Source organism: Medicago sativa, chromosome 2, assembly GCF_051527215.1.
Source record: "Medicago sativa cultivar Bolivia chromosome 2, Bolivia_mono, whole genome shotgun sequence".
In the NCBI taxonomy this organism is placed as follows: Eukaryota; Viridiplantae; Streptophyta; class Magnoliopsida; order Fabales; family Fabaceae; genus Medicago; species Medicago sativa.
The window spans coordinates 78,936,034-78,961,643 of NC_140750.1; the positions used below are offsets into that span (position 1 = coordinate 78,936,034).

The 25,610-nt window shown below is 37.9% G+C and overlaps 2 protein-coding genes and 1 long non-coding RNA gene across 3 annotated transcripts; 1 reads left to right on the forward strand and 2 right to left on the reverse strand.

Moving 5' to 3' along the window:
* Nucleotides 1–18,087: 18,087 nt before the first annotated feature.
* On the forward strand, nt 18,088–18,788 carry LOC146951123 (uncharacterized). Its single transcript, XM_085747089.1, has one exon. The coding sequence runs from the start codon at nt 18,192–18,194 to the stop codon at nt 18,687–18,689; it is 498 nt and encodes a 165-aa protein (XP_085603215.1). The 5' UTR covers nt 18,088–18,191; the 3' UTR covers nt 18,690–18,788.
* Nucleotides 18,789–18,857: 69 nt separating this feature from the next.
* LOC146951124 (endochitinase PR4-like) lies at nt 18,858–20,723 on the reverse strand. The gene is made up of 2 exons (XM_085747088.1): nt 20,164–20,723; nt 18,858–19,389 (listed from the first exon to the last, which is right to left on the reverse strand). The coding sequence occupies exons 1-2, from the start codon at nt 20,609–20,611 to the stop codon at nt 18,983–18,985; spliced, it is 855 nt and encodes a 284-aa protein (XP_085603214.1). The 5' UTR covers nt 20,612–20,723; the 3' UTR covers nt 18,858–18,982.
* Nucleotides 20,724–23,467: 2,744 nt separating this feature from the next.
* On the reverse strand, nt 23,468–24,296 carry LOC146951125 (uncharacterized). The gene is made up of 2 exons (XR_015025496.1): nt 24,094–24,296; nt 23,468–23,999 (listed from the first exon to the last, which is right to left on the reverse strand). It is a non-coding gene; the product is annotated as an uncharacterized LOC146951125 (long non-coding RNA).
* Nucleotides 24,297–25,610: the final 1,314 nt, after the last annotated feature.

Genomic DNA, 25,610 nt, shown 5'->3' on the forward strand with positions numbered 1-25,610 from the left:
TACATGTGAATTTTGCAAATAACAATTGAAATAAAATGCAGAGAAAGATGCAACTGATCAGAGATAGTTCAAATAGCTTGTAATGCAAGAAAAGAAAAATTGAGTTAGTATTTTTAGGTCCAAAATTAGGGTATAACAGCTGCCCCTATTTAAGTTTCTTTGTCCGGAGAGTCAAGAGACGAAGTCTTAGAGTTGACGGGACGAAGATACTTAAATATTAACATTTGCACTATTTTTGGACGTAAAAATACGCTTTCAGATTTTCAAAAACATGAATGTTATGCAATATTTGATTATGAATGCAAGACAAACAACTGGAGTCTATGGAACCTATCATGTCACTGGGGATTCAGATAGACACTGACAGGGTAGACAAGCCAGGAAGTAGAAAATAGGGTACAAGTTGTTCTTTGGGTCGAACTAGTCACTTGACCAAGGAATACAAAAACAAGGGATAGGTGCAAGCTGTTCTAGGGATTGAACTTGGCACTTGACCGGAAACATAGACATATAGGCAGATACAAGCGGTTCTTTGGATCGAACTTGACACTTGGTTGAAGATACAAACAGATAGGCAGACACAAACTGTTCTTTTGGATTGAACTGGCCGTTTGGCTGGAGACATAGACAAAAGGGTTGATACAAGCTGTTTCTTTGGATCGAACTTGCTTGTTGGGTTATCACCACATCATGTGGGAGAGTACAGACTGTTCTCTTAGAACGAACTTGTCGTTTGACCGATAACAAAGCATAATCTGGGTACAAACTGTTCTTCAGATTGAACTTGCCGTCTGACTGATAATAGAGCATGAGCTGGATACAAACTGTTCTATCGAACTTGCCGTTTGACCAATAACAAAGCATAAGCTGGGTACAAACTGTTCTATCGAACTTGCCGTTTGTCCGGAAGCACAGGCATACAAGCAGGTACAAGTGGTTCTTTTTTGGATTGAACCCGGCACTTGACCAGCAATGAGATACCAATTGAAAGTCTGGCTTAACAAGATACCAATTGAGGGTAAATTGTTATTGACTTGATTTGAAAAATAGACATGACCATTTTTGTTGGCCTAAGAGTAAATTGAGAGTAAATTGACATTGATTTGAGTTGAAAAATTGACATGACCATTTTTGTTGGCCCAAGAGTAAATTGACATTGATTTGAATTGAAAATTGACATTGGCAGAGACATAGACATAGACATTGAAATTGGAATTGAAATTGACATTGACATGGAAATTGGAATTGAATTTGACATTGGATATTGGAAAGTTGCAATTGACATTGAGATTGGATTGAAATTGGAATTTGACATTGAAATTGGATTGAAAATTGACATTGACGTTGTCATTGGATGTCAACATTGGAATTGAAAGATTGACATTGACATTGTCATTGGATGTCAATACTGGAATTGAAAGATTGACATTGACATTGTCATTGGATGTCAATACTGGAATATGAGATTGACATTGACATAGTCATTGGAATTGAAATTGGAAATTGACATTGGAATTGGATTGAAATTGGAATTGAAGATTGACATTGACATTGTCATTGGATGTCAACATTGGAATTGGAGATTGACATTGACATTGTCATTGTATGTCAACACTGGAATTGTTATTGAAGTTGAGATTGCTTTGAATTTTGACAATTGAAATTGAATTGGATTTGACAGTTGAATTTAAAATTGGAATTGACAGTTGGAATTGAGTTTGACAGTTGAAACTTTGATTGAATTTGGCAGTTGAAAGTTGGATATGCAACATGTATGTATGATATAGCAAGATTATTGGATGCATGAGCACGTAAAATGCATGATTATGCATGTATGAATGCTTGAAATGCATGATTGGTTGGCAACTTGGCAGAGAAATTTCACAAAGGCAGACAAGACATTGGAAGATTGGGCACGTAGTGGCTCGTGCTGCAACATATTCACAGGGAAAAAACCTCTTTGGAGATACCGTCGTTGGGAGACGTATCGAAACCATGGCTGAGGGCAATAAAACTTGTAGAAGAGGGACCTTCGGAAAGTCCGTGGATACAGGTCGCCGTTGCTAGGCGTGTCAGTGCTGGGTAAACATTGGATGTTCGCATCTGTGGTCAATGCTTTTTCAATATTTCATTCTTTCATTTTTTCATTTTCAAACCCCATTTTTGCCTGAACCGCCCTTTCGGGTTTTCGATTCACCGGGGGATAAGATTCTTTTCATTGCCCCATTTTTGCCTGAATTGCCTTCATAGGTTGTCAATCAGCGGGGTGCTCATTTTTGCCTAAGCCGCCCTTTCGGGTTTTCAACTTAGCGAGCTTTTTTATCTTCATTTTTTCTTTTCATTTCATTCTGTTTTTTCATTCTTGCCATTGACCACAGATCATCCCGGGGAGTAACCTGCTTGTAACATGTTATTGAAATAGACATTGACACTCATTCATTCATGCATGTTTCATTGAAATGTACCCTGTTGCTCAGGTTTGCTTTCAAAAATAGACAGGAAAAGATTTTTCAATTTTCAAAGATGTTTGTTTCAGACATTGACATTATCAAATAGAAGGAAAATATTTTGTATATAGCATTGAAAGTAGAAAGAAAAATAGAATTTCAAACAACAGAAAGGCTCAAATTGATGTAGAAGAGTGAAAGTCAGCCAAGGGCACGACTCCACGGATTTACAAAGCTTGGAAAATGGTAATTTTATTGGTTGGTGATACATTGAACACGATGACCGCTACATTTCATAGAAATTTTGAATTCACAAGTACAGAAGCCTCTGATGAAGAAGATCATTGACAGTCGCAGGTGCCCCAAGGGGTGATGGTGATTTACCAGATATAGTTACTTGTCTTTTATTGTCAACCTCATTTTTGCATGAACCGCCCTTCCGGGTTTTCGGCTCATCGAGGCGCTCATTCTTGCCTGAGTTGCGTACAATCTCAGCGAGCTCTTTCATATTCATTTTTTGTCCCTAACTTTTGCCTGGATCGCCCTTTCGGGTTTTCGATCCACCGGGAAGCGCATTTTTGCCTAGGCCGCCCTTTCGGGTTTTCGACCTACCACGCTGTTCTTTTCTTTTTAGACAAAGTATTTCTTGACTATATCGGCATTAACAGGATTTGGAAGCTCAACACCATCCATGTGTGTGAGAATCAAAGCACCACCAGAGAAGGCCTTCTTGACAACATAAGGACCTTCATAGTTAGGTGTCCATTTGCCCCTTGGGTCGGGTTGCTGACTTATCCTTCGTTTCAATACAAGTTCGCCTTCCTTGAATTCTCGAGGTCGGACTTTCTTGTCAAAAGCATTCTTCATTCGCACTTGATACAACTGTCCATGAGCCATAGCATCCATACGTTTCTCTTCAATCGGATTCAATTGATCATACCGACTTCGACACCATTCAGCCTCAGTTAACTTTGCTTCCATGATCACACGAAGAGATGGAATCTCCACTTCCAGAGGGAGAACTGCTTCCATACCATATACCAGAGAGAAAGGGGTTGCCCCGGTTGAGCTGCGCACTGTAGTACGGTAACCATGCAAGGCAAAAGGTAGCATTTCATGCCAGTCTTTGTAAGTAGTGACCATCTTCTGAACAATCTTCTTGATGTTCTTGTTAGCGGCCTCAACCGCACCATTCATCTGAGGTCTGTAAGGAGAAGAGTTGTGATGTTCAATCTTGAATTCTTCACATAAAGCTTGCATCATTCTATTGTTCAGATTGGAACCATTGTCAGTGATGATTTTGTTGGGAACACCATATCGACAGATGATGTTATTCTTGATAAACTTGACAACCACTTGCTTGGTCACATTGGCATAGGAGGCAGCTTCAACCCACTTGGTGAAGTAGTCAATTGCCACTAGAATGAAACGATGTCCATTGGAAGCCTTTGGTTTAATTCTTCCGATCATGTCAATGCCCCACATAGAGAAGGGCCATGGGGAAGATATAACATTGAGAGCATGTGGAGGCACATGGATCTTGTCAGCATAAACTTGACATTTGTGGCATCTTTTGGCATATCTGTTACAGTCCCGCTCCATAGTGATCCAGTAATAGCCGGCTCTTAACAGCTTTCTTGACATGGTGTGACCCGAAGCATGGGTCCCAAAGGTACCATCATGTACATCATGCATCAATTTCTCAGCTTCTTGTTTGTCAACACATCTCAACAAGACCATATCATAGTTCCTCTTGTATAGGATTTCTCCGTCCAGAAGGAATTTGCTAGCCCATCGTCTCAGAGTCTTTTTATCCCTGTTGGAAGCACCAGGTGGATATTCACGGTTCTGCAAGAATTGCTTGATATTGTAATACCAAGGCTTTTTATCATTCACATCTCTATCCACTTGATCTGGCATATTTTCAATAGTGAACACATGAGCGGGTCTATCAAGACGCTGCACTTTGATTACAGGCACATCATTCCAGTGATTGACACGAAACATGGAAGACAGAGTAGCAAGAGCATCAGCCATCTGATTTTCATCCCGGGGGATGTGGTGCAGCTCAACCTTTGTAAAGTATGTCAATAGACGTCTTGCATAGTCACGGTATGGGATCAGCTTCTCATGATGAGTCTCCCATTCACCCTTTATCTGATTGATAACAAGTGCAGAATCTCCATAGATGTCAAGGTGTTTGATTCTCAGGTCAAGGGCTTCTTCGATGCCCAAGATGCATGCTTCATATTCAGCTATATTGTTTGTGCAGTCAAAGGTTATTCGAGCGGTGAAAGGAATGTGGTGCCCCTGCGGAGTTACAATGATGGCTCCAATTCCTTTACCATAAGCATTAACAGCACCATCAAACACCAATCCCCACTTGCTATTGGGATCTGGCCCTTCATTGATTAGTGGCTCTTCACAGTCTTTTGCTTTCAGATACATAATTTCTTCATCAGGGAAATCAAACTTAATTGGCTGGTAATCATCAAGAGGCTGGCAAGCAAGATGCTCAGCAAGGACGCTTCCTTTGATGGCTTTCTGAGCTTTGTACACAATATCATATTCAGACAACAACATTTGCCAACGTGCAATCTTTCCAGTAACAGCAGGCTTTTCAAAAATGTACTTGATTGGATCCATTCGGGATATCAACCAAGTTGTATGATTCACCATATAATGACGCAGGCGTTTGGCAGCCCAGGCTAAAGCACAACAAGTCTTTTCAAGCATTGTATACCGAGTCTCACAGTCGGTGAACTTCTTACTCAGATAGTAGATGGCATGCTCTTTCTTACCAGTCTCATCTTGCTGACCGAGAACACAACCCACTGAATCATCTAACACTGACAGATACATAATCAAAGGCCTTCCTTCCACTGGCGGGACAAGGATAGGTGGCTCCAACAGGTATTCTTCGATGCTATCAAAAGCTTCCTGACATTCATCATTCCATACAACAGGCTGATTCTTTCTGAGCAATTTGAAAATTGGTCCACAGGTAGTAGTCATGTGAGATATGAATCTTGAAATATAGTTCAGACGTCCGAGGAAACCTCTGACTTGCTTCTCAGTCTGAGGGGCCGGCATCTCTCTGATAGCTCGGACTTTGTCAGGATCAACTTCAATGCCTCTTTGGCTGACAATGAAGCCTAGCAACTTTCCAGATCGTACACCGAATGTGCACTTGTTAGGATTTAACCGCAGCTTGTACTTTCTCAGTCTTTCAAACATCTTTTTCAAATACACAACACGCTGCTCTTCATCACTTGACTTCACAATCATGTCGTCAACATATACTTCAATCTCTTTGTGAATCATATCATGAAACAGAGTGGTCATACCCCTTTGATAGGTAGCACCAGCATTTATCAAGCCAAACGGCATCACTTTATAACAGAACGTTCCCCACGGAGTAATGAAGGACGTCTTTTCTCTATCTTCAGGTGACATTCGTATCTGGTTATAGCCAGAGAAACCATCCATGAAGGAGAACACTTTGGATTGAGCAGTACTGTCAACAAGCACATCAATATGAGGCAATGGGAAGTTATCTTTCGGACTGGCTTTATTCAGATCTCTATAATCAACACACATTCGAACTTTCCCATCTTTCTTTGGTACTGGTACGATGTTGGCAATCCACTCAGGATACTCAGCTGTCATGAGGAAACCCGCATCAATTTGCTTCTGTACCTCAGCCTTGATCTTAAGAGCCATGTCTGGACGAGACCTTCTCAATTTCTGTTTGACAGGAGGACATTCAGGTCTTGTCGGTATCCGATGTTCCACAATCTTGGGATCTAGACCCGGCATATCTTCATAGGACCATGCAAAGACATCTGGATAATCATGGAGAAGCTGAATGATCTTCTTTTTCACCTCTGGCTCGAGTGCAGCACCAATCTTGATCTCTCGCTTGTTCTCTTCAGTACCCAGGTTGATGAGTTCAATCTCTTCCTGGTGAGGCTGAATGGCTTTTCTTTCTTGCTCAAGCAGTCGAGTGATCTCATACGGTATCTCTTCATAATCATCATCCTCATCTTCAGCTTCATATACAGGGAATTCAAAATTTGGAGGAACCATAGGGTCACTGTGTTCAACGGGTTTATTATGGTTCAATCTGCATAATATGATTGGGATGATTTTTAGAAAAATGTTTTTTCTATGCAGATTTTTGAAATTAATAAGAAAAATACAGATGTTTTGGTTTTTTCTGGCATTACCATTATTTCCAAGAAAAAGGCACTAAAAAAAAACAAAGAGTCGTGAGAAAAACGACAACTTTTATTGATAACGGCAATGCCGAAACAAACACGCCCTTACAATGATATCACTTTCGCCTTGGGCAGAGCGAAAGGATTGTTATTTTGAAAACAAAAGACATGAGCAACAAAACACATTACATGGAAGCATGCATGACTAAAGGAACATCAATGGCTTCCCAATTTCTCACAGTGCCTCCTGGTATAACAAAGGTAGGCACGTAACCACCTCCAGCAGCATCTTCAGTAATAGCATTGATGAACCCAGCACTGTAGAAAGTTCCCTTTGAAACAGCAGATGTCGGGGAGAATCCAAGGCCCTCTTTGCGCTTGTTTTCTAAGATCTGAATTACCTTGCCCCAGCCAGCAGCTTGCCCTGCCTGGACAGCCTTCTGGGCATCTTTCAGTGAGGCCATGCTAGCACCAGCCCTCCGGGGCTCTGCACCCTCAACAGTCAATCCTTGAAACGACGTCCCTTCAGCGGACCCTGCTTCAACACAAGAGAATGATGATATTTGGCTAACCAGAAATGCCTCCTCACCATATACAGTGACAACCTTACCATTCTTCATGAACTTGAGCTTCTGATGCAAAGTGGAAGTTACTGCTCCAGCGTCATGGATCCATGGTCTTCCGAGGAGACAGCTGTAAGAAGCATTGATGTCCATGACTTGGAAAGTTATTTGAAATGTCTCGGGACCAATGGTAATTGGCAAGTCCACTTCCCCGAGAACATCTTTGCGGGATCCATCAAAAGCTTTAACCAGATAGCTGCTACCCCTCAGAGAAATTCCATGATGGCTCAATTGCCTTAGCGTTGATTCAGGCATTACGTTCAGAGATGATCCAGTGTCTACCAACACGTTGGATATCAGGTCAGACCCACAATGCACCGAGATATGTAGAGCCAAGTTGTGGCGTTTCCCTGCTTCGGGGAGCTCATCATCACCAAACCCCAAGTTGTTGCAGGCAGTAATATTGCTCACTATCCCATCAAACTGATCTACAGAGACTTCGTGGTCAACATAAGCTTGTTCAAGTATCTTCATCAACACCTTTCTGTGAGCTTCCGAGCTCATGAGCAGAGACAAAATTGATATCTTTGATGGGGTTTGTAGTAGCTGATCAACAATCTTATAGTCACTTTTCTTGATAAGCCTCAGGATTTCGTCCAGATTGGACTCTTCAATGGATTGGCCTGCTGGGCCGGTGTTCTTGTCAACAGGAGGAGCGACTGGTGGAGTTACCGTAGCAATGGGTGTGACCACCTGTCTTTGAAACAAAGGTGGACGGACTTTCCCGCTTCTGAGAGCTGTAATTTCACCGGCAACATTGTCAATTGTAGCTGGGGATACCAGAGGTACTTCCACCCCATTTTCAACCATGGTTGCATTGTATTTGTAGGGAATTGTTTTGGTAGAGGTATAAGATACCGGACCAGGTAGCCTGATCACCAAAGGCTCAACATTCTTTGTACTTTCAACAGGAGAATCATGGAACACTGGCACAATCACACATACATCACTGACGATCAAGTGTTTGTCATCCATCAGGCTCTGGATATCACCTTGTACCACACAGCAGCCCATAGGATTCTGCAGACATTCTAAACAGGAAGCATGATCGTGTTTGAATAGAGAAGCCTGGCAAAGCTTGACATGTAATGGCACCAAGGGAGTAACAACATTGCGGACATCCAACACGGGATCCTCTTGAGGAACGGGAATCCTTTCAAAGGCCTCAATCATATTGACAGCAGCATGGTTTGGAAGCGGGTTGTCAAGGACATGAGGAACACTATTCTCAAAAGTCAAACGTCCCTTTTCTATCAGGTCTTTCACAATGTATTTCAGAGCAAAGCAACCTTCAATATCATGGCCTTGAGCACCCTGATGAAATTCACATGTTAAGTCCTGACGGAACCTGGGAGGTAATGGATTAGGCGGAGGCTTGCCTGGTCTAGTGACACAGTGCCCCTTGGCCAGCAGAGTTGGGAGCAGCTCACCATACGACATTGGTATTGGTGGAAAAGAAGGCTTGGATCGGGGACCCTGTTGTTGCTGCCGTTGCTGTTGAGCAGGAGGTTGTTGTTGTACTTGCTGAGGAATGGCATTGACGGGCATTGGTGGTTGACCTGATGGCAGAGGGTATTGCTGGTAGAATGGTGGGAAGAAAGGATGTTGAGAGTATTGCATGTAGTGATAAGGCAGAGGTAGTTGCATGGCTGCTGCAGATGGATTACCAGACACCATTCCCACATCAGATTCTTTTCTCTTGTGATGACCATTACCGTACTTCTTTGGTGCACTGGTTGAAGATTCACCCTTCTCAAGGACAATAATACCATCTCGGACAGCCTCTTCTAGTCGAGTTCCCATTGTAACCATATCAGAGAAATTGTTTGGAGCAGAGACTATCATCCTTTCTTTATATTCCTTCTTCAGAGTCTTCAGGAATGTTTGTGTCAACTCTTCCTCATCAAGTCGAGGAGAAACACGGGCAGCTGCCCCTCTCCACCTTTGAGCGTATTCACGGAATGTTTCATCTGATTTCTGAGATAGGGCTTTAAGAGAGTCCCTGTTTGGCCTCAGACGGGTATTGAATTCATATTGTCCTTCAAAGGCAGCAGCAAGTTCCTCAAAGGTATGAATGTTGTCTTTGCTCAGACTAGTGTACCAATCTGCTGCATCATCTGTCAAGCTACTCTGAAAGCAATGGATCATCAGTGCATCATTGTCGGCATAGTTAGCCATCTTTCGGACATACCGGATAACATGGTTGTGTGGGCAAGAAGTCCCATTGTACTTGTCAAATTCTGGCTCTTTGAATTTCTTAGGAACCTCAAATCGGGATACCAAGCACAGATCACGAGTTTTAGCAGGAGCACCATTGTTTCCTCGGCTAGCCTTGACCTCACGGAGTTCTCCAGCCAACTCCCTTAACTGTCTCTTCATAGCTTCCATTGCGGGATCTTGTCCACGCGGAGTATCAACATCAATCACCTGTTGCACAGTGTGTACAATAGGGTCGGTAACAACAGTGGTTACTTGAGGCATAGCAGTAGACACAGGAATCTGTCCTTGACCAGCAAAACCAGAGACACCAGCAGCAGTATTAGGAGAGTAGAAAGGTGGGAGTCCGTAAGGACGGCCGTTGGGCATAACAAAACGAGCATCAGTAGCCATAGTAGATAGTGGGATAGAGGGAATCACCTCAGCAGTAACTGGAACAGAAGTGGCTGGTTGTTCTTGTGAAGCCATCATAGCGGACATAGCGTCATGTGCCTTAGCCAAATCTTCTTTCATAGCAGCCAATTCGGCACGGAGCTGAGCATTTTCTTCAAAATTAGCCATCATCCTTCTCTTGTGAAATCTTGTCTGATGAATTCTATCTGGTTGGTAGACTTTGCGAACACGAGCCACCTTTCAGACCGCGGCGGACAAAACCAGGAGGCAATGAGCACGAGAGAAGTTCTTTGTGGTCAATGAATGCATATGATGCATGAGATGTGTAAATGCATGCAAAAAAGACTCTTTTTATGTTATCGAAGGGTTTTAGACAAATTATAAACTTGTAAACATTACTAAACGACAATTGACATAAACGGGAAACAAACAACCAACATATAGTTTTACAAGGCAATTTCAACATAAGCAAATGGAAATAACAACAGAAAATGGCAATCCTCAAGCATAGGAAGTGGAAGCATCATCCTCAGACTCAGACTCATAGTCGCAGTATCGTGCATAGAAGTCACGGGCACCCCTAACTCTCTTGGAGTCCCTCATAAGCAGTCTATCTTTCTCCTCAATCTCTCTCTTAGCCTTAGCTAACTCCTTCTTCAGCGTCAAGACCTCATGAGTCTGCTGCTCACCCTTTCCATCCAAAGTCATGATCAAGTTCTCAGCCTCATAGTATCTAGATCTCCACTGATGCTTCTCCCGACTCTCCATAGCTAGATGCTCCTGATACATCTCCTGGGTAGGTGGGAGTAGAGGCAAAGGCATGGTAGGAACAGTTGCAGACACATATCTCATAGAGGGGTAAGGCATACCAATCTCCTCAGCTCGGCTTATCACCCACTGTGTATAGGCCTCATGAGCAATACCGGACCTTACACCCATATGCTTCACCTCTTTCTTCCGAAGCTTGGTCCAAGCTTGCATGAAATCCTTTCTAATTCCGGTGGGAGCATTGGAGTAGTGAAAGAAGTAAGGAGCCGTAGCAAGATTGATGGGTTTATCTTTCATCGGGAAACCAAACTGTCGCAAAGCAAGCTCCGGGTTATAGTTGATTCCACCCCGGGTACCAAGAAGAGGTATATTAAGAAACTTTCCACCACCAAAGATGATTTCCTTGACCCTAGAAGCGGGAGTGAGCCAAACCACTTCATTAGGAGTGAGAGCCATAATCCTCTGTGAAATAGACCAATTCCTCGGATTGTCGTGGAAAGACTGCGGAAGGTGCGAAATAAACCACCTGTAGAGGAGAGGCACACAACAAAAAATGTATCCACGACCTTTGCTGGAACGATCGTGAATAGCATGGTATGTGTCAGCTAGCAAAGTAGGAACCGGATTCTTGGAGTGGAAGATCATAATAGCATTCATGTCCACGAAGCCATCAAGGTTCGGAAAGAGAATAAGCCCATAGATGAGAAGTGCAAGAATAGCCTCAAGAGTGTCCTGACAAGTGGTATTGAGGTTGGCTTTCCCAAGAAGATACTCTGAAGTGAACCCTCGGATATATGCCTTAGTGACAAGATTCTTGGAGACATCGGTGGTCTTGAGATAGAGATCCTTAGCAATAACCAATGGAGGAAGAGAATTTTCAGGTCCTGAGAAAGGTATCCCCTTAGCAATAGATAGACCTGTCAAGGAAGAATAAGCCTCTAGAGTAGGCACCAACTGAAAGTCTGGAAAGGTGAAGCACCGACACCCCGGATCATAGAATTGCACTAGAGTGTGCACAAGCTTCTCATCCACATTAGTATGGAGAATAGGAAGTAAAGCCCCGTAACGGTGTCGGAAACCAGTCGGATCCTCAATCTTGAGTGCCAAATCTCTCAAACTAGCCAAATCCACTTCCTTGAACTTGTAGGACTTAGTCATCTTCATCCTACAATGTTTACAAATTCAACTTGTCTAAGCCCTTCAATAACAATGCATGGCAAAAGTTTATGCATGTATGCATGTATGCATGGATGCATGATTATGCTCAAGTTCGGAGAAAACATGGTGGGTTTGAAGTTCAAAGTCGAGGAGTCATGGGTGGACACGGTGTCCGGTGAAACTAGGGTTTTAGGATAATAGTAACCGGGTTCTAAAAAGGTTCCCAAGTTGCAACCTCTCCGACGTATCTCATGGTGTCACGAGACAACTCTCGCTCCATGATTATACGTGGAAGGTCTAACTTGAGTGTAGTATCGCGTGACGACTAAAACTCGAGACGACACTCGGTTTAGCCTCCGCACTACGTCCTAGAAAATGGCCATGGATGGGTTTGGTTATCTACGGTTCATAGCGTCATAGAACAATTAGAAGCAAAGTGCCTAAACGCGACAACCCGCGCCGACAACATCACCTCCAAAATGCCTCAGCTATGTGGGATTGATCGCATAATCCAAAACACGAGGCAACCCCCGGAATGAATTGTCGATTATATCCCTCCTAAATCCTAAGTTCACTCAGCCCGGGTGCAGGACTTTTGATATTCTCACCCCACACGTTTGCAAGAAATTAAACATTTATTCACATAGGAAAGCAAGTAAAAGAAGCAAGTAAAAATACAAGCGCAAGCGTGGAAATAAAGACTAGGCGTAACTCTCGAATCTCCCCAGTGAAGTCGCCAGCTGTTTTATCTTGGTTTTCGGGTGTCAAACATTGATTACGTTTGAACCTTTCTAACCTTTGATATCTCATTTTTTCTTGGGAAGGGAAAAAGTAAGCAAAACCCTTGAGAATCGAGGTCCGGGAGTTGTTTTCGCTACGGGAAGGTGTTAGGCACCCATAACGACTATAGTATCCTATAGGAACCGTCTTTAATTTCTACGCGCGCGCTTTATTTTTAAATGCTATTTGGAAATGTTTATTAAACCTAAGAATGTTCTAAGTGAAGAATTGGAGGGAGAAGAATGTTTTTGGATTTTTATTTTAGTCGAATTGAAGGAATTTTGATTCCTTGCCTACGTACCCGATTAAGGGATCAAATCCACCGTAGTTCTCTCTCAAAAATGTTTTTGTTTTTGTTGGTTGATTTTAAGTTTGAAAATTGGATTTTGAAGAATAGAAAGAGGCCTCAAGGGCATGAGATTAGGAAATAGTGAGGTTGGATTAGTGAATTGCAAAAGAAGTCAAAGTTTGATTATTTTCATTGAAATTTGATTAAGAAAAAGGAAAAGAAAATTCAATGGGATATTGGATCCCAAGGTTTATTTGGAAAAGGTTTGAGTGAAGTTGTTCACATTTGTTTGAAAAATGGGTTTTTTCTAAGTATAAGTCCTAGGCATTCATCTAAACATACAATCCTAAGCATATATCTAAACATGCATATTCTAGCTATATAGTGATGTGTGTGCATGTGTCGGTGCTTGTGTCGGTGTACATTTTTAGAGTCCATTGTCCTTTACATCATACCTAGATACATTCTATGGCCTCTTTGCCAAGAAATTAAAAGCATGAAAGAATATTACAAAATTTCCTAAGTGTTTACATTCTAACTTTTGGTACAAATTAAATTGCAAGAAAGAAAATAGAGATGAAAATGGGATGTAATGATGATGCTTATGGTGAATATGAAATATGAAAGGAAAAGATTAGTGGCATAAGGCAATATCAAAGAAATGAAGTAAGAGAAATATTAGAATGTAAAAAGGTAGAAAATAAGTGCAAACATGGCCAAAATTTGTTCATAAAATGCAAGAACCAAGTGACCTATAATCCTCACATTCCAATTACATTTTTAAAGTTTAGAAACAAGCTTGGAATGGGAATTAAGGCTACTTGATCTACTTGACATTTTAAAACAAGTTTTGAAACATATTTACATTATTTAACTACTTAATGACTTGTAAGCTAAGTAACCTACCAAAATTCACAATTATGCAACAAAATTAAACACAAACAGTAGCTAAAATCCTATGAATTCAAGTGGCATAGGTCACCAATATTCATCAAGATATTTGGATTAAAATCAAGCAAAGATCCACTTATTTTTAGCACAAAATATAACAAAAATAGCAAGAAAATTGACACCTAATTTTTTAACCAATTTTGACATGTAAAAATTACCACAAAATGCTACAAAATTATCAAGAAACCTATATGAATTTTTTAGGAAATTTTTTAAAGGTTTTTTGGACTAAAAAAATGCAAGAAAATTATTAATTCTAACAAAAATAAGAAAAAAAGATTCAATTATTTTTCAGAGGCTTTAGCACAAAAAAAATATCACAAAAATGTTAAAGAAAATATCAAGAACACATTAGAAAAAATATTAGAAATTTTTGTGAAGAAATTTGGACTGGTGAGGGTGTGAAAACACAAGACTGTGCGACAAATAGCAAGAAAACAAGCAAAATACAGAAAAACCCAAAGAAACGACCCAGGCCCAAACACAGGTTGGATCTGGATCATCCAAGGGCCTTGGAGGCGTTGGATCGATCCAGAACCTCTAAAACCCTAGATCCAACGGCTTCAAAGCAAGGGGAACATGGACCTGCAGTGCACGCGCGCGCGTGGAATCACAGAGCTAGTATATAAGCAAAATACAAAGGAATCCCTCACAATCCTCACTTCTTTCTCTCTCTACAAAGTTCTTAGAGAGAGAGAGTCTGCAGACTCTCTCTTCTCCGACCTAAGGCCGGTCATCTTCAACCTTCCTCCGACGCGGTGGCCGGCGGTGGCGCCGCCGCGTCGGAGCCCTAAACCGCCCAGAACTCAGACTTAAACACATGTTTCTATAGCTCCTGACCTCCTCTCTTCGATTTCGAGGCTCATTTTTTCAAAGGACTTGCAAATCGACGTAGATCGGGGAAAAATTAAACACGACGTTGATATTCTTTTGCTTTTAGCTCTTTTCAAACGATGTTTTTGAAGAAAGATTTTCTGTGACACTCCTTTCTACGTCGATTTGCGAAGAAAAAGCACGTATATGAAACAAGTTGCTATGATTGATAACGAAAGAGCGAAAACAGGATGGGAAGAAAGATTTGGTACCTGAACGAGAGAGAGGACGAACTCTTCGGAGGTTTTTCTTCTTTTGACTTCTGTGAACTTTTCGATCTGCTTCTCTTCTTTGCGCTCTTGCGTTGATGCTTCAGTTCTTGTGTTGAAACCCTAGGGTTTCAGATTTTGTTGTGCTTCTGTGCTGGCTTCTGCGATCCTCTTCTTCTCTTCCTCGATCTCTTTCTCTCGTGATCGCAGATATGCTTGAATTGCGAGAGAACGGTTCGATGATGATGATTCTTGGAAAAGAATCACTGAGAACCTTCAATACTTGTTGAATTAGGGCTGATTTGGTGAAATGTTTGCTGAATTCGTTTTGCTTGTGGCTGAATCGATGGAAATTGGTGCGAATTTGAAAGGATTTGTGTGTATTGTGATTCTGGAAAAGTGGTTAGGGTTTGAAGATGATGAACTTGTTCATCATGTTCTTGAGTTTTTTTGAGAGTTTGTTACGGTTTTGATCTGTTCTGAGCAGAGAGAGAAATTGTGAAGTGTTTGTGATGAGGTGTTGGAATCTGAATGGCACTGCAATGATTGGGGCCTTTTATAGGCTGCCAAGTGTAGCTTCTGGACCAATAGAATATTGCCACCTGTACTGGACCTTGTAACAAACTTTTGGACAGATGGACAAATGAGCAACTGACACGTGTACAGACCTGATGACTTGGACAAAAGGACTAAAAGACAATTTTTAGGAATTTTAGGACTAAAAATAAAAAATAAAATGAATTAAAATTGGTAATTGGAAAATAACGTAAAGTGGAACGAATAAAATTGACAAAACGGACTAAAACGAACCAATGGCCTAAATGAGGTACTTTAAAGTAACCTCTCTCTGCCGAAATTTCGTGTGAAATGACCAAAATGCCCCTAGGGCTAAAAACGACTAAAAATGACTCAGATGCAAATTAAAATGGATTTTTAACAAGGAAAATGAAACAAAGACTTATACAAGCAAGATTAAAAGACTCAGAGACAACTTCTAGGATTTAAACAGTGACTTGACATTTGAAAAGACTAAAATGCCCTTTAGGGGCAAAATTGACTCAAAGATGACTTCAGATGCAAATTTTGAAATGGATTTTGACATAGAATGAAACAAAGACTTATTCACACTACTTGAAAGGACTTCAAACAAAATTTTGAAAGACTGAGAGACACTTGACATAGGAAATGACCAAAATACCCTTACATGTGAATTTTGCAAATAACAATTGAAATAAAATGCAGAGAAAGATGCAACTGATCAGAGATAGTTCAAATAGCTTGTAATGCAAGAAAAGAAAAATTGAGTTAGTATTTTTAGGTCCAAAATTAGGGTATAACACATTGTGATCACAAGATGCTTGTGGAAAGTCCTCACTGAAAACATATTGGTTCTTGGTTCATGATTCTGTTATGGGATTAACCCCTGTGTTTTGATGAAGTTTTGAGATATTGTTTGTGGTTCAGTGAAAGTTTATACAGAATCGCGTTTTGGTTTGGTGTAACACGAAGGTTATTTTGTTATGGTGCAAAGGATGCATTTTGTGAAAATTGGAATTTTCAAGATCTTTGGGAGCTTTGATTATGCACGTTTTAATTCATTTGGTAATCCATTCCTTTCTGGAACTATTTTTCTTCTTTGTAGATGGTTGCTTCTGCCTTTGTTAGGTGGTTAAGCTTTTGCCTTAATTGGCTTGTTGTCTTTAGCTTCTGTCTATGATGGTTAAGCATGATGCTTCTGTCATAGATGGTTAAGCATTTATGGTTGAGCTTCTGTCCATGATGGTTAAGCCTGATGCTTCTGTCATAGATGGTTAAGCATTTATGTTAGCTTCTGCCTTATGGTGGTTAAGCATGGTTGTTTCCTCCAAGTGATTAAGCCTTGAGTTATGGCTTTTGCTTGATGATTAAGTTTTGGCCTTATGACTTTGATGATGGTAGCTTCTATTAAGTGGTTAAGCCTGTGTTTGTGGCTTCTACTCAATGGTTAAGCATTTTGATTCATAGGTTCCTGATTTGCTCAGATTTCCTCTCATTGTCTGGATATGTACTGATGGTTCTCTCTATGCTTCTGGTGGGAAAGATGGAGTGATTTTGTTGAGGGATCAATAGCTGAAGGAAAGAGATTTTATTCCCTTGATGTTGGTTCTTTTATTCATGCTTGGTGTTTCAGACTTGATAGGTATTGGTTGTCTACTGTCCTTGTTATGGCTATGTCAACATTGCAGAAGTGTTCCTTTTGAAGATAGTGTACATGGCAGAAGTTTTATTTTGATGATACTGTCACATTTGTCTATCTTTTTGTTGTTGTTTGATGTTACTTTTGTACTCCAAACTCAAGCTAAGAGTTCTCTTACCTTGAGTTTGAGGGAGGCTATTAAGAATAATGATAGTTAGTAGTTGGTGTAGTTGTTACTTAATAGTCAAGTATGAAGTTAGTTAGAGCTAGTGATAAGAAGTGTTAGTTACTAGTTAGTGGATTCATATAAATAGGCTTTGATGTACTCTTTTATTGCAACTTTCTCATTTGTAAGATTGTTCAATAATATCAATACAAAGTTTCACATAGTTTTCTCTCCATTTTTCCATGGATGCCATGTTTCTCAACACCATGCCTTTAAATGTAAGTGCGGATCATTTTGGTGTTCCTCAACTACTACTACTACAAGTGTCTTCTTTTGTCATGAGATGATGACTTGGGAGCCAACTATTTCGAATTGGGCCAAGACCCAATACGATGTCATGTTTAGATATTGATAGCCAAGACCATCATAGAGTCTCAAAGCAACGAAAAAGAGGTTACATTTGATCTTTAATTTCAATTGAACTAATGATGAGACCCATACCTAATTTTTTATATGAGAAATGTTAACGAGTACCTCCGGATCATTCTTTAAGCACCCAAAGTGATAATATTTTATGAAAGTTTTGCATCTATTGCATTGGAAATAGAATTTTTTTTACTTTTAAAAAAAAAATCATTTTTTGATTAAAGAATGAATGCTTAATACCTGAACAGTGAAAACACTCGTTAACAATACCATTTATATATTTGACTCTACAACTCATTTCAGACAAAATCAATTTTATAAAATCAATTCATTAGAATTAACATGAGACCCATATTCCCTAAAAAAAAAAAAATGAGACCCATACTTAATTTTGTTGGATGAAGTATCTATTTATCTTGTTTGGTTCCTTAAATTAAAATCCCATTGATGAGTTGAAATTGAATCGAGTTGAGAGGAACTGATCAAAAAAGAAAGATGGGGTGTTCAGCATCAAAGAGAGTAAACAACACTTTCCAAACCTCCCCCGAATTCAACTCAGCCTGCGACACAACCTTCATCCACTGCCTCTCCCTAACACAACACGCCTTCGAAGGAGTCTTACCCTACCAACTCAAAACCGCTTCCGATCAAATCCACACCCTCCTCATCAACCACCCCCTCATCCACAACTGGGTCCCATCTCCTCCCGATCGAACCCAAGTTGACTCCACACTCCGCCGTGTCCTTCCTTCCGATCACAACCGCGACAGCGTCCTTCGACTTCCGGTTTTCAAGGAATGGGCTCGGTGTCTTTACACTGACGCTGTTTTGGCTTCTGCTGGTAAAGCCTTGATCGTAAGAGTTCCTGTTGGTGTTGCTGGAATCGTTGGAATTGGTGCTGTTGCAAGATCTGGTCCTGTGCTGCTTGGGAGTTTCGTTGGAGCTTACTCCATCGGTGTTGCTCTTTCTATTTTTCTTGGTTTATCCGCATAAATTAAATTATAATTCTTATTCTTAAGGTTGTATTTTTGTATATATTGTCTATGTTTGTTCAAACTCATATGAATTCTCAGTATACATCAATGATTGTTCATATATGTGTGATATAAACCTGGTACTTTTTTTTTTACACAAGTAGAATACTGCAAAATTTTGAGGTCAAGTGGTAAAAGGAGAAATTGAATTGTTGAATTGTGTATACATTATGATATCATTTATTCATTACTACATATATAATCATCAAATCAAATACTATAAAATCTATTGTATGGATTGCTACTACCAGCTTAGCAAGTAAGCTTATCACCTGGAGCAACACCCAACTCACTACAATATTGAGTGTAATAATCAACACGAGCCTGAACTGTGCTTGGGTTAGCACCATCACATTCAAGTCGACCATTAATAGCACTAATGGTTGCACCAAAGCCTTGGTTGATGACACCGTGCACATTATTCATCCAATACCATAATGCTGTCTTGAAGGACACTACAGGGTCATTGGCCACTGTTTCAGGAGAGTTCAATCCATCAAAACCATTGTCCTTTCCTGCTGGTCCGTAGTTAAAGTTCCAAGATAATTGAATCGGTCCACGGCCATAGTATCCTTTGTTAGGGGCACACGGGTACTCTCTGTTGCTTTCATCGCAGTAGTCCTTTGATGCCCCATCAATCTCTTCTATATAGCAAAAATCTGCATCAACATTAATTTCACATGTTATGTATGTTGAGAAACTGAGAAAATGGAGATTAAGAAAAAGTTTAAACCCATTTGGGTTGGTCTTGTGGTATTGGCTTGAGACCTGAGAATGTGCTCCTCTTTAAGGTCTCAGGTTCGATTCTCTTCAATACCAATTTGGGTGGGCTAATTTAGCTTTAAAAAAAAATGAAATTTACTTATTAGTCTTATAGATGTATGTATGTATGTGTGTACAAAATTAAACCTAGCCAAACCATATATAGCTTATACGCTAGAACAAGAACTGAACTAAATGAGGTCTCGTTAGTCTCAAACAACTGTTAACCAAGCTGAATTGCTGATCAAAGTTCATTAATAATATTGATTCTGTTGAAGTTGGTTTTGTAGTTTGTTATTTATCCCACATTGCTCAAGTTTACGAGCTGTTAATTGTATAAATATGCTTGAGTACTCTCATAGCATTTGGGATGAGATCAAAGCCTATTAAACGGATTTGCCGTTTAATTCATTGAAATTGTAAAGGTTTTGACAATTTTATCTTTGTGATTAACTGAAATCTCAAATGATTATTGAAAATAATAATTATTGATTATGTTAGTGTTAGTTCTTAGTTCAATCAATTTAATCATTGAAATTGTCTTGAAAGTGACATGATCGAAAATATTAAATTTTTAAATACCATTCTAAAATTTTGTTAATTTTAGTGATCAATATGCACGAAAACTAAACTTGTGATTGATTTTTAAATGAGTTATATTTAATACTTACTTCGAGTTTCATGAGTGAAATGTGCAAAAGCAGCTGCAATCTCGCGTTTGGAGTCATCCAAAGAACCTACCCTTCCAAAGTGATTGTAAGAATTGACGGCATCAAGAAAAGCAGCTCTTGTATAGAAGTTCTTTCCTGCACAACTAGAATCAGCTTGATTAATTATACTATTGAAGAAATCTTGTGTAACAATGTCAGTCACATTGACATCATTGCTAGGACTAGGAGTACTAGGTGAAATTTGGCCCGCATGACAAGGACCTTGTTGGCACCCTGTGCCCCAATATACATCACTGTTACCACAATACCCAATTTGGCTACAACATAAACCTTCCTCACACACACAATTTTGAGCACTAACACTTTCTGGAACCATGATCATGATAAAAAAGGGTGTAGCAAATTTTGCTATAGACATGCTTAGCAACTTTTTTCCCATCATAGTCATATTATTGGAGGTATTGAAGTTGAGTTAAGATGTTTAGTCAGCTGGTGGAGAGGTGTTGTGGATGTTATGAAGAAATATGTGTAATTAGTTATGTGGACAACGTTTGAGTTTGAACATTTCAAGATCGAATTTCCAATCCTTTTCTGGAAAGCATGGGTTGCTTTGTGGGCAGACTTTTACTTTGACTTGTCAATAGAATAATACTTTTTGTCCACACGGTCGATGATAGCGGAAATAGAATAATTTACACGAAGATAAAGTGATTTTTTTTTAGGAAAACGAATATAAAGTGTTATCGATCACAAATCAAATTCACCTTTTATGTGTTTTTCATGAATAAGAGAACACACTTTATCCTTTAACGTGTAAATTCAAATTCACCTTTTATGTGTTATTCATGAATAAGAGAACACACTATCCTTTAACGTGTAAATTACACATGTAATAATCCATTTTCCGGTAATTGCGGTATGCCACAATATTTTTGGTTACAAATGTCACAATAACTTTAATTAATTGAATTATACTAATATTTTTGGTTACAAATGTCACAATAACTTTAATTAATTGAATTATACTCTCTCTGTTCCTGTATGTAAGACCTCTTTGTATTTTTCATAACTTTAATTAAGTGAATTATACTCCCCCGTTCCTGTATGTAAGCCCCCTTTGTATTTTTCACATTTCTTAAGAAATGTTGCCAGTGTAATTAATGTGTCTGTTTTGTGTGTTAATATTACCAAATTGTCCTTTATATGTATGTGTATTAAATTTGATTTTTCGTATTTCAAGACAAGTTAGTAGTATTAATAAGGGGTATGTTTAGGAAAAAATAATAAATGCATCTAGTAATTTTAAAAGGGGTTTACATTTAGGGACAAAAATAAAGTCAAATGAGTGTTTAAATATAGGGACGGAGGGAGTATAAATGAACTTGTACTTGCAGTGAGTACAATAATCGTAACTAGGATTTAGACTGATTATGAGATGCCTTGAGAATGATTCCAATGGTGGTATTTATAGCGTGAGCTTGTTTTAGCGTGACGAAAATAACTGAACTCAAACATGGTATAAGAAGAAACAAAAACAAAAAAACACAATTCCTACCCTTTTGGTTTTGGCCTCCATTGATCAAGTCTCATCTCAAACTCAGCATCTCTAATAGGATTAAAGTGTTTGTGGCAGTAGTGCTTCTTGCAGGAGGAGTCTTTCCTTTCTGCTCAAAGCAAACCGCCAAAGAATGAATATCTGGCATGGTATGTATCACTGAATTCATCTGCTGATCTTCCTTCACTTAATTTCTCATTTTCACAATGAATACACTCGAATGAATGTAGTAGCATGTATTCAAGCCTGGTTGCAAGATATGAAAAGGAAAAACTTGCAAAGGAAGTTACATTCAAAATTCCCATTCTATGCCTTAATTAGGCATACATCCAAAATTTCCACCGACAAATCATCTTCATCACTCAACAAAAGTTTATAATTCTTCCACTTTATAATTTTTAAACAAAAAGATGAATTAAATATGAATTTCAAACGTTAAAAACATAAAAATTTATGTATAATTCATCTATTGTTAAAAAGTTCTAAACTTTTGCAAGAAAGATATTTTTTTTTTGTTGTCTTAGATGAAGTGGTAATCCACTGAAAATAAATCCACACACAAGTGACACAACTGTAAGGTTCCGGGTTCGAACCCGGGTCACGGATAACTCAAAAATAGCTCAAGTTTCGAAAGATACACATAATTTGATTTAGAATTAAGCAGTAATCAAAATTGTCGATTGAAAGTATTTGAAGGACCATTGTTTGAAGAGGAAAAAAATTGGACGTACTAAGAACATAATGTGATATATTTAGAGGAATAAAAAACTTAATTAACCCTTAAAATTTGAAATGAATGAACCTAAAGGTGAAAATAAACTAGGCCTAGCTAGTTTTTTTTTTGTTTTGCCAACTTTAAGTCTAGTATGATAAGAGAACTACGTTACCCTCTCTTGTTTAAGGGGTAATTTACCCTCTCATGATATCAACCAATCAAAATGTAATATGCATAGACAACATTAAATGTCAAATAAATAAATCAATTTTTTCTAAAAATAAAAAAGTTAATCTTAATCATAAGGTAACATTTAATACTTTTAATTTTTATTTAGAGTAAATTACACTCCCCTCCACTCTTATGTTAAAATATACACTTCCCTCCCTTTAAAAATAAAATCTGCACTCCTCTCCCTAGAAGATGCTTGAATTACAACCATCTCCCTTAATAATTAAATATGTACTACACTTTAATCTATTTTAACATAAATAAATATTTTTATGATATATACTAATTTTGAACCACCATTTAAGAAAAATAAATTCATTTCTTTATAATTTAAATATCAATGGTAATTAAACTTAAATATTTTGCTATTAAGTTTATAATTTATAATATAAAACTAATTTTTAAATAACCATATTTTACTGTATTTAGTAATTATTGTAATTTTATTTTTTGGTTGTTTCATATTTTATAATAGGGTTTAAAACTATATGTTAATGTAATTGTGAATAAAAAATAGCGAAAAATATGTATTCAAATTTTGATTATGTTAAAATAGACCCCCGGTATTTTTTTATTTATTTAAGTGTGTTAGATTATTTTATTTTTTTTGCTAGATTATTAAAAAAAAATATTGAGGAAGTAAAGTGTAGATTTTAACATAAGAAGAGAGAGAAATGTAATTCAAGCTTCTCTTAAGGGAGGGGAATGAAATGTTTTCTAATATGTTTGGAATAAGGGGGGAGAGGAGTGTATATTTTAACATAAGAGGGGATGGGAGTGTAATTCAAGAATCTTTGAGGGGAGAAGAGTGTAATTTACTCTTTTATTAATTATATTAAGGTGTTCAATCTTAATTAATTTACACTACAAGACTTATAACAAATAAAATTTTTACATCAAATTTCTTTCATCTGGATGTCCTTAAATTCATCACTTACATTCATAAAATTTCTTCCATTCCACAACCCCGAATGTGAGAACAAAAACATCTCCTTCATTCAAATTTCTTCTTTATTCTTCCCTATTGATCAATTCTTGTTTCTTTTCCGTTATCTTCCCATTTTGATTGTTCAATTTTGTCATTCCAAACTGCTGCAGGTTCAAATTATAGTGAGAATTGTCGTTGTTTCTAGAACCGCGTCAGGTATCGTGACTTTTTTTATTTAAGCAGCCAACCTAATAAAATCTGCTAACACGCATAGACCTGCCTATCAGCCAAAGCCTTTAAGTCCAAACAAAAGAACAAAAGCCTCATGACATAACCATTTCAGCAGCAACCGAAAAAGATGCTAGCAAACTCCCAAAACATCACAGCGGCAACACCTGCTAGCAATCCTTAAAGTATAACAGATGACTTACTCAATTGTTATAATTAACTACCTCACAACCAAGAAAAATCAAATCAAAAAGAAAAATCAACTCACCATACCTGACGTGGTTCTGGAAATAACAGTAATTCTCACGATATTTGGAATCAAACGAACGACGACGATTCTCACGAAAATTGAAAAATGCAGCAGTTTAGAACAAAATTGAACAATCAAAATGGGAAGAAGAAATTTTATGAATGTAACCGATAAATTTAAGGACATTCAGATGAAAGAAATTTGATGTGAAATTTTAATTGTTCTAAGCCAGTGTTGTAGTGTAAATTAATTAAGATTGAACACCTAAATATAATTAAGCCAAGATTACATTAGAGGTCCTTTATCTTATTTTTTTGTAACAATTTGGTCATTTATCTTTATTTTTCCCGTTTAGGTCCTTTATCTCTCTCAAAAGCACATATACATCTTTTTTCTCATTTTTTATTAAAAAATACATAATTTTATTTTTAAAAATATATTTTCATTAAAAATGAAAAAAAAAATCCAGAAATATGATGAAGATGTTCATCATCTTCATCTTCTTCCTTTGAATCTTCATCATCTTCTTTAAATAAAAAAAAATCTACTAAAATATATCTCCAAATATCGTGAATTAATGTTATATTCACCTCAAATCTTCTTTTAAACACAAAAATCAAAACCTTAATTTCACAAATGTTGCAAGGAGGATAGTGGAGGCTTAGTCACTGACGGAAGGGTTAGGCTTTACAAAAGTTAAGATTGTTCTGGAAACAACAAAATTGATGTGCAAAGCTGCTCTCAATTTTGGGGTTATTTTTATGCCGGGTTTGAATATTGAGTTAGAAAATAATAATAATATACGGTGTGACAATTTATATAACTAATTTTTTTTTGTGATGAAACTAAATCTCTTTTCTATAGGGTTTTGATTTTTGTGTTTAAAAGAAGATTTGAGGTGAACATAACATTAATTCATGATATTTGGAGATATATTTGTGTATAATTTTTCTGATTCAATGAAGATGATGAAGATTCAAAGAAAGAAGATGGAGATGATGTACATCTTCATCATATTTCTGGATTTTTTTTTCATTTTTCATAAAAATATATTTTAAAAAATAAAATTATGTATTTTTTTTAATAAAAAATGAGAAAAAGGATGTATATGTGCTTTTATGAGAGATAAAAGACCTAAACGGAAAAAAATAAAGATAAAGGACCAAAGTGTTACAAATAAATAAGATAAAGGACATATAATGTAATCTTGTCTATAATTAAATAAAAATTAAAAGTATTAAAAGTTGCCTAAAATTGATTTTTTTTATAGAAAAAAAATTACTCATTTATTGACATTTAATGTTGCCAATGTATATTACATTTTGATTGGTTGATATCATGAGGGGTAAATACCCTCTAAATAAGAGAGGGTAATCTAGAAAAAACCATAAATTCAAGGTTTAAGCCTTTATTAACATGTTTTGTACATTAAGTTTACTTTTTACTGGGTGTTGTATGATTTGTCAACCTATTTAAAACTTATTTCATATCAACGTCTTTAAATATATGACTTATTTTTCACGATTAGATAGGTCAATGT